This window comes from Argopecten irradians, chromosome 14 (assembly GCF_041381155.1).
Source record: "Argopecten irradians isolate NY chromosome 14, Ai_NY, whole genome shotgun sequence".
Classification (NCBI taxonomy): Eukaryota; Metazoa; Mollusca; class Bivalvia; order Pectinida; family Pectinidae; genus Argopecten; species Argopecten irradians.
In genome coordinates, this window is record NC_091147.1 from 34,611,835 (window position 1) to 34,620,621 (window position 8,787).

Consider the following 8,787-nt stretch of genomic DNA (forward strand, 5'->3'; position numbering starts at 1 on the left):
ATATATTCAGCGTAGGACATTTTTTTATTCACTTTATGCACAAATACGTAAATTAACAAAATACTTTATAACCTGTCTAAACCGGCCCTCGTCCAATCCTGATCCCTGTCTATCCCGACGTAACTTATTCCGAATTTGCATATTACAGAGTTTTCTGCACTTGCGGATAGTTATTAATTGTGACGTCATGTGTTTGCCAGCGTAACGTCATACGTTTTGGAGAAAGCGACGTGAATTGTGCTCACAAAATAATGACGTAACAATCGATACCTACCCGCAAGGGAGCTAACCATGTAATACGCAAGGACGGAATAGTATTTTCCTTCTTTATTATGGTTCTTAAAACCTGTGAAATCAGGACATCTGACCCTCTACCGACCAAATATGCTAGTATTCGGGTTAACAAATCATGACAGTCTGTAGACTTTCACTTACCAATCAATATATGTTTATGCATGTATTGAAAGGGGTCAAAGTTCACGGGTATTCCAGTGTAAAACCCAAACTATGATAATAAAACACTTTGGAAAATTGTTGGAAAAAACCAATGTTATTATAGAAAAAGGAAAGAGTACAACTAATTGTTAATGATAATGTATAAAATTTATTACAAACATATCAATAATTCACTAATATCACGTAATGCTAAATTTACAACATACATGTTTGATTGCTTAACTATCGGTAACTATGGCGGGAAATATTATGCACAAAAAGTCTTTTTTGCTATCGTCCAGAACCGACAGCTTAACCAAAAGGGAAATCTGAAAAATAAAATACAAATGAATATTTTTTATATTTTAATTGAAAATTGAATAAACATTATAATTATTATTATTATTTTGTTATTTAGTACAGTTTGTGATGCATCACAGACCCTGACTCATGGTTTGTATGGATAACTTCTACCCATATAAAAGATTTATACAAATGTGTACGTTTTGAATAGTAAAATTCTCCCAGAGTTCATTGCGGTCTCCCATGATTCATTGTAGTCCTCTGACAATGACTCACGGATTGACCGTCTGATGACCTCGGTTCACGTAAGCATTAAAGTGAAAATCTAACGATATATGGATGCAAATTAACATTAACCTTAATGTAAACACTGTTATAAGACTCTTTTATATGTGGATAGGAATGATATGGATATTATACCCGAGGATTATGATGTGTAATACCCGAGGCTTACAGTTTGTGAACTCGAAGGTAGAACATCACTATCCTTCTAATCTTATCCACTTTCAAAAGGGTAATTTTCTCATACACCGACGTTATTATACCGTTTGTAAATTATCATACATAAATATTAATCAGTGATATCTATCACTTTCTGAAATTGTTTGGTCGACAGAGTTATAGATATTGAACTAGCATTAAACATTCAGGTATAAAGATGTACATACCGAAGCGATACATATGTATTTAGAACTGAAAACCTATGATATACATAAGGTAAACTGACTCAGATACAATTTATATTAAGTATATTGTACATTATGTTCCCTTTTGAACACTTATGAGAAGTTGTATAAAAACCTATGGTTTTACAATGCTTGAAACATTTTGTGCGAATCTTATTGCCCACGATATATGCGAGATTTAGTCGCACATTAAATTATGCTGATTATTTTTGCGAGATCTAATCGCATTGGACGTTGAAGTGGAGAAAAAATTACCGTTGGGTAGGACTTGGCGACGAAAATTGTGTTCTTATATTGTGAGACAGTTCCTGACTTGATTGGACAGACGAGATTATTGTTGGAGCAACAGTCCTCGTGTCCTGGGAATTTAACCTGAACTCCAGCTATTACACCAAATATGGCATTTGTTGGATGAGACATGTCTTCAGCTGAAAATAGATACATTCACACATACTTGTAAAAACATTTTTGACTTGAAAAACAGAGACAAAAACAACAATTTTTCTTTCATAACACCTAAAAAAAGATGTCGTTTCTGATTTTGATTTGCTTATTCCTTTTGTCTTTTAGAAGATTAATAGGGAATTGTATGGTATGGTATAGCGTAGACTGAATTTCCGATATAAGGATAAACTTGAATAATTTAATTTTCGATGTTACACTCATTTCTATTGGTTAGATATTTGAGGTTATTTTTCCATAGACCGAAAAAAGTGAACGTCATGTAATATGATGTCATATATACAGAATGTTTACGCGAAATATTTTAAATGCGACACGGTCATTGACCAGCCTGATATTGGATAAGATATCAATGCGCCACAACTCAATTTGACTTATTGTTAGAAAGTAATATCAAGGAAATCAATGCATAATTAGTATCTCATTGAGTTATTCAGATTAAATCATAAGCATTATTCTAAATATCTTTTGGGTTTATAAAGTCATACGGCTGGACATTCTTTTTCATTGACGCTTCGCTTTTTTTTTCTTTTTTTTTCTATCACTTCATACACCCAAAAGATATTGATAATAATGCATAAATAGACTTTTTGTCATTGGCCTATAAAACACATATTTAGGATGTACTCTCCTCACACCATGTTTTATCGAGAAAACACTCTGGGTTACGATCCTATCCATGACTATCCTTAAATGTTACATGTATCGTTGTAATTATGCCATGGAAACATGTAACTCGAATAACCTGTTTGATATGATGTATTCTATTCGTCACGATTTTATTTTAAAAAGCTCGACTCAAATACTAGAAAAGCTCATAGTGTCAAATTTTCCCCGTCAATTTATATATATGATGTTTGGCAATATACAATTATCGACCCATTTCAAGGTGGATACGGTGAGTTATCAACCCGAGGAAACGATATAGTTTGCCAATCAAACGACTATACAAATATCAACCATTGTGATAGTGGCCATAGGCCAAGACTGAGGCTACACCTTAGAGGGTTAAAAATCACTGTAAAGAATTAACAGATGTCAATGTAAATACTAGTTTTATTATTATATGACCAGTGGTTTTACTGGGTTTTTTAATGGCCGATTCGTATTTTAATATCAAACCCAAAATCAGCGGCGAATAGCACGTAAGGCACGCTAGTATAGGTTACTGGACTGAGACGAGATACCTCTCGCGAGTCCCGTTACCTGTGTCAAGAGTAGATCGAGAGAATCTCTCCTTACATGTGAAGGCATATTAACTTTTGACGGTTTGTTTGTTTGTTTGTTTGTTTGATTAATTAACGTCCTATTAACAGCTATGGTCATGTATGGACGGCCTCCCATATATGCAGTGCTTGTGTGTATGTTGTGCGAGGTGCGTGTTTTGGGAGACTGCGGTATATTCGTGTTATGTCTTCTTGTATAGTGGAACTGTTGCCCTTTTTATAGTGCTATATCACTGAAGCATGCCGCCGAAGACACCAAGCAACACACCCCACCCGGTCACATTATACTGACAACGGGCGAACCAGTCGTCCCACTCCCTGTATGCTGAACGCTAAGCAGGAGCAGAAACTACCACTTTTATAGACTTTGGTGTGTCTCGGCCAGGGGACAAAACCCAGAGTCTTCCTCACAGGGGCGAACGCTCAACTCAAGGCCAAAAGTGAGGCGGTGCCAAGGGAGGCATTAGGAAAGATAAAGTCAGTTAGGAAGAAGAGAAAAGATAAGAGCCTAAATTTAGTCGCCTTTTACGATCATGCAATAGGGGCAGCAGGTAAAATTCTAACGCCCTACCTGCAGGGCTGCTTTTGACGGTAAGTAGTACCCCGATATATAACGTAAAGGGACATTCCGAATATAAGACACTTCCAATGACATGTTGAGCTTTAACGCAAAAATTTCATATCTTTACAATCTAAAACAAACTACAAAAATGAAATATGTTTGCAAAATGAAATATTTTTGCGGAGAACAATGACACAGCGTAAATAGGCGAGAAGCCATCTTTAAAGTTAAATGTGCCATAACCTGGCGAAATATGTAACATACTACTATTTTCAGTGATTTATTTTATTTTATAATTATAACATTATTATAACATTATTTTTTATAGTGACATTATAATTATTGACATCACTATAAAATGTGAAAAGTAACTGTAGACCACAACCTAGCTTCATGGTTTGACCATGTGTCCTCATTTTACGGCTCTGTAGACGACGTAAAAATAATGATTTTTGGAAATATTGTCAAAATTCATTTTTAAAGCTTATTCAACTAGTTTGGTGGTGAATAACAGATAAAAGATCTTCGTGATTCGTAAATATGACAGTTAAGGCACATATAACTTTAAGACGAAGAACAACTTACTTGCTGTGAAATTGACTTGCAAGCTGGCATTTGTTCCCCGTATAAGGTGACAGGGCTCCGCTGTACACCCATTCACGTTAACAGACTGGATCGTAGCTCCTGTAGATCCTATAAAAACATTCTGTCAGTATTTTGCAATCAAATACATATTTCTTATCAATTATTATCGTAATTATATAAAAAAAAACCTTTAAAATATAAAGTATTTATTTTAGTACAATACATAAAACCTATCATAAATTACAAGGTCATGGGAGTAACTCATATAGGATAATTTAATTGAGTAAGAACACTGAATCCGGCAGTCCGGAAAATTCGTAATCCGGATTGTTTAGGCTGGAAACGAAGGTGTCCGAATTATCGAGGTTCCACTGTATATTTATCTATGTTTGTAACTAGTTAATCACACACTCTTACGTAAATTAATTTTTTTTGTTCTTTAGTAAAAATCCATTGTCATGCGTCTTGTTTGTATCATATATTATACAACAATGCATGGCATGTGTAGTGTAAATCTTTGAATGGTTATAACATTGACAAAACCCATTAAAGGTCCACAAACTTTCTGAAACAAAAGTACAAAGTTTCTCAAAAACAACAATAACATAAGAAAATATATATCGCATAAGATAATGTAACAACACCAAAAGAGTGCAAGATTCCCTGTGCAAACTTTTTGATTCATTTCGCGGTTTTGCGGTCTGGCGCAGTGATTGTCAACTAACGCTCGTTAATTATGACGACGGCGGGAAACATAAGAAGACCCGAGTTCTAAAAATTAACATTTGATTTACATGATTTAGATTGTTCTGATGGTGACGATAACTGTAGTATTAACGATAAGCTAATAATTTCTGATACTCTACAAAATTGTCAACTTAGATTTTCATTCCCATATTGATATTAAAATTATTTGTGCCATAACTGTGTAAAAATATTTTTCGTCGGTAATGTATTGAAAGCCATCAGGTTTGATGAATTCATTGTAAAAATCATTCAGAAGAACACACATGATGCTTATACTTTACGATTACTAATAACACAGTAAAAATATGAAATAGAATTGGAGAGCACACATTTGTTTCATGCTCTGACCGCATGTACTCATTTTACTACATTGCAAAAGTTACTAAAATGATTTTTAGCAGTACTGCCAACAATTATTTTAGCTTTTATCTTTATCTGTAAGATGAACATCTTAACATTGTAAATAATGTGATTTTAAATGTTGTGATGGTGAATGAAATGTAACTTTTCTTGGTTATTGAGCATGAAAAAAATGGCACACATCATTTTAAAGGCAGTTTCGGAAAGGTTATCATGAATTTGGGCACACCCTATATTTGAACTTGGGGTCAATGATAATGAAAATGCCTATGCTCATTTGTAAAACAATATCTGCTTAAATTATGATTAAGAACTCACCACAGTCTTTGAATGTAATGGAACCAGCAACCGCTGTAACGAAAACAGTTGAAAGAATTGCAAGCACTGTGAATGCCATGGTGGAGATTCTTGCAGTTCAATGAACACCCTGTGTGAACGCACACACATTTTTATAGAGTTATTTGACCTCGACACTCATGGCTCGCCCCACATCGTCTGATCAAGAGCTTTTCGGAAGTACGGTCTTCGCATGGGCTCACCTTACGCAGTCACGAGGTCATTTAGTAGTCACCTCATCTCACTGTCCGATCACTCGTACGAGATGGCGACTAGTATATCATACAATATATATAATACCATCGACCTATTGATACACTGATAATAAGACCAGATTGGACAATCTGTGATCAGCGAACGCTAACATAACGGAGACACAACACAAAGTCACAGCAGCTAATAATACGGTAAGTACACAAAACATCATATAAATTCGATTAATGACACCTTTATTGAATATACTCCACTGCTGACAAATAGTTTTTTTCTTTATAAAAACAATAGGAGACGAATAAGTCATTTTCTTCTGTTACAAAAATTGCTCGCTTCACACCATTACCAACATTGAAAAGTTTGAGCTTCTAATTTTACACCAAGATAGAAAAAAATTAAAACAATTAATTGCACCCAGAAAAAAATCCGTAACAAATATTTTTTTTTATTAGTTTTTGAGTTAATTAGACTTAAGAATCTACTGTAGATAAATTAGTTTTTTACCTATCCATTATTTATTGATATCTCATATCTATATCTATATATAGCCTATATCTAAGTATTGGATACCGGAATCGGCCGAAGTTTGCCGAATGGTGCATAGGGTACACTTTTATCGTCTTATCGCGCCATCGCCTCATCGCTCCAATCTCATCCACACGATGGTACGATGGCGCGATAGTAAGCTGTGTGGTCCTATCCAGTTATATAATTAGCTCTTAGTGTAGCTAGCATGATGTTTAAATGAGAAAAAAGGTGTTATGTAAAAGTAAAAAAAAAATGTGTCAATCAGATATTTTGCAAAAAGCGAAATCTGTATTGTGCAAGAGAGATTTGTGAAATCGGTGATGGTTGATTTGCTTATGTAGGAAATATATAGCCAGAACTATTATATATAATAATGTATTATTATTTGTGAAACAAGACAGTAGTTTTATAACCACCGAAGAGTCGATGAAATTGTGTTTTTAGACAAAAACATACACATAATACGATCTCCAGGGGTTCCGATCACCAACGATGTCTACACCACTGGACTAGTAAAAATGGAGGCAACAGAACAGAACAGGTAATTTAGCCCTTTGATGTACACCAAAAGAGCCGTATAACGGAACACTGTGGTCGACTGTGTGGCTTTGAAGTTGGCCGTCGCCCTCTCTGTAGTCTTCAAAAGAAAGTTTGCTGCCTTGTAATTGGTTCAGAGTGTTTCCTCTGAGCTGCCTTCAATTTTACTATGAGCTAGTCAAGGGATTTAGAGATCGTTAGTGATCGGAACCCCTGGATTATCGTGGATGATGATACGGTAAACACACTACTGAAAAAGCGATTTGAGTAGATCTAGACTGAAGTTGCTTTACTCAAATAGCTAGGGGCAAACCTCGGCATACAAAACGTTCGATCACAATGAGTAATGGTGTACAGTGAGTGAGTTTGAAAATTTCACACCCATTTCACCACAGTGAACTTTTTTTGGCATATCACAGTAAAACCAACTAAATTCAATTTCGTTACAACTGGTTTGTTTCCGATGTATGTGCAAATTTAATCTACTCTTACACGGAATTGTCACTTAAGCATTTCCATCTTTTTCTAGAAAATACAGTAACGCAACCGATTTTAAAATTTCGATTTTGAGTCAATTTCATTTTTACCGAAACATCATTACCAATGCAAAACAGGTTATTATGCAGTCTACTTTGTTACCTAAATTATCCCGAGTGTTTTATGTATTATGAAATATTACAGATATTAATCAGTCATAATAACATGGGTAACATTAAAAATTTATTACAGATCTGAACTTTGAAGTTTCTTAAAATGCATGTATAACATGAAACATTGGTACTTTCGTTCGAGGTTTGAAGTTTTCAAACGATTTCTGGGTAGAAATTACATTTTTTAATTGCAACCGGTATTACTATAAATTTAGTATATTAAATTAATAGCATTTGCTTTCTGCTTTTGGCATTTACTATGTAGAATATCAGCCAAAAAACAACGAAAATTCAAGATAAACAATAATTCAAAAGTCATTAGTAAAAATGTGAAGTAGTAAATTGATGGACTACAATGGTCCAAATAAGTCATTTTAAAGTGTATAGTTGATATCGGTTATTAACTCAAATCTGGACTGTGCTAGGACCATAGTTAAACTGAAGGCTGCTCTATAGAGAAAAAACTGACCAATAGCCTGTATTCACGCTTCCGCCATTAAATTCCAAAACGAGGCTGAGGGTGCTTCCCTGACAACATATAACATCTCTCCATCATGGCGGCTGATAAGCCAGCATGGACAAAGGCGATGTCATGTGTGCCACCCATCTCCGAAGCTAGAATCGAGGGATGGGCGGAACAGAAAGATGTCCCATCGAAATCTAAGAAAAGGGGATACAGCAATTTTGCCGAAGGTTACATTCACGAAGTTGAAGGTGTGTTTTATGTATCCAACTCTCCCGTGACCTGACCCAGTACCGGTGACGGTGTTTCTTGTGGTTTGGAGTTTACTTGGACTATGTTTAATATGGAATTCATGTATGAAAGATGTATTTTTAGTAGTGTAAATATATATCAATTATTATATATTTTTCTTAAAATGACCGATTGTTGAATAAGTAACAGTTTTAAGCGATATTTGTCGGACTTTATGAAACGAAAGTAGGGTGGGCGTGGCTACACGCGACAGGAAAAAGTTTGCTTATAGGCCTAGTTATAACATGTAATGTATGTTTTTCACAAGGAAAAAAATTGTACAGAATTGTTGAGTATATACATTTTGTAATTTTGTTTTACTACATTTTTAAGTTTGCTTTTCTTGACCCCTGTCCTTGTAATGTTTTGTTTTGCTATTAAATTTATTTTATTTTGTTTTCAC

The 8,787-nt window shown here is 34.7% G+C and overlaps 1 protein-coding gene across 1 annotated transcript; it reads right to left on the reverse strand.

Moving 5' to 3' along the window:
* Nucleotides 1–581: 581 nt before the first annotated feature.
* On the reverse strand, nt 582–5,843 carry LOC138308293 (ecdysteroid-regulated 16 kDa protein-like). Its single transcript, XM_069249285.1, has 4 exons — nt 5,685–5,843; nt 4,260–4,367; nt 1,680–1,852; nt 582–764 (listed from the first exon to the last, which is right to left on the reverse strand). Exons 1-4 carry the CDS (start codon nt 5,761–5,763, stop codon nt 675–677), a joined length of 450 nt encoding a protein of 149 aa, XP_069105386.1. The 5' UTR covers nt 5,764–5,843; the 3' UTR covers nt 582–674.
* Nucleotides 5,844–8,787: the final 2,944 nt, after the last annotated feature.

Coding starts and splice junctions, on each gene's coding strand:
- LOC138308293 (XM_069249285.1), bottom strand. CDS start 5,763: ATGGCATTCACAGTGCTTGCAATTCTTTCAACTGTTTTCGTTACAGCG. Junction 1,853..4,259: donor GCAAGTCAATTTCACAGCAA/GTAAGTTGTTCT, acceptor ATCTATTTTCAG/CTGAAGACATGTCTCATCCA. Junction 765..1,679: donor TCGCCAAGTCCTACCCAACG/GTAATTTTTTCT, acceptor TTTATTTTTCAG/ATTTCCCTTTTGGTTAAGCT.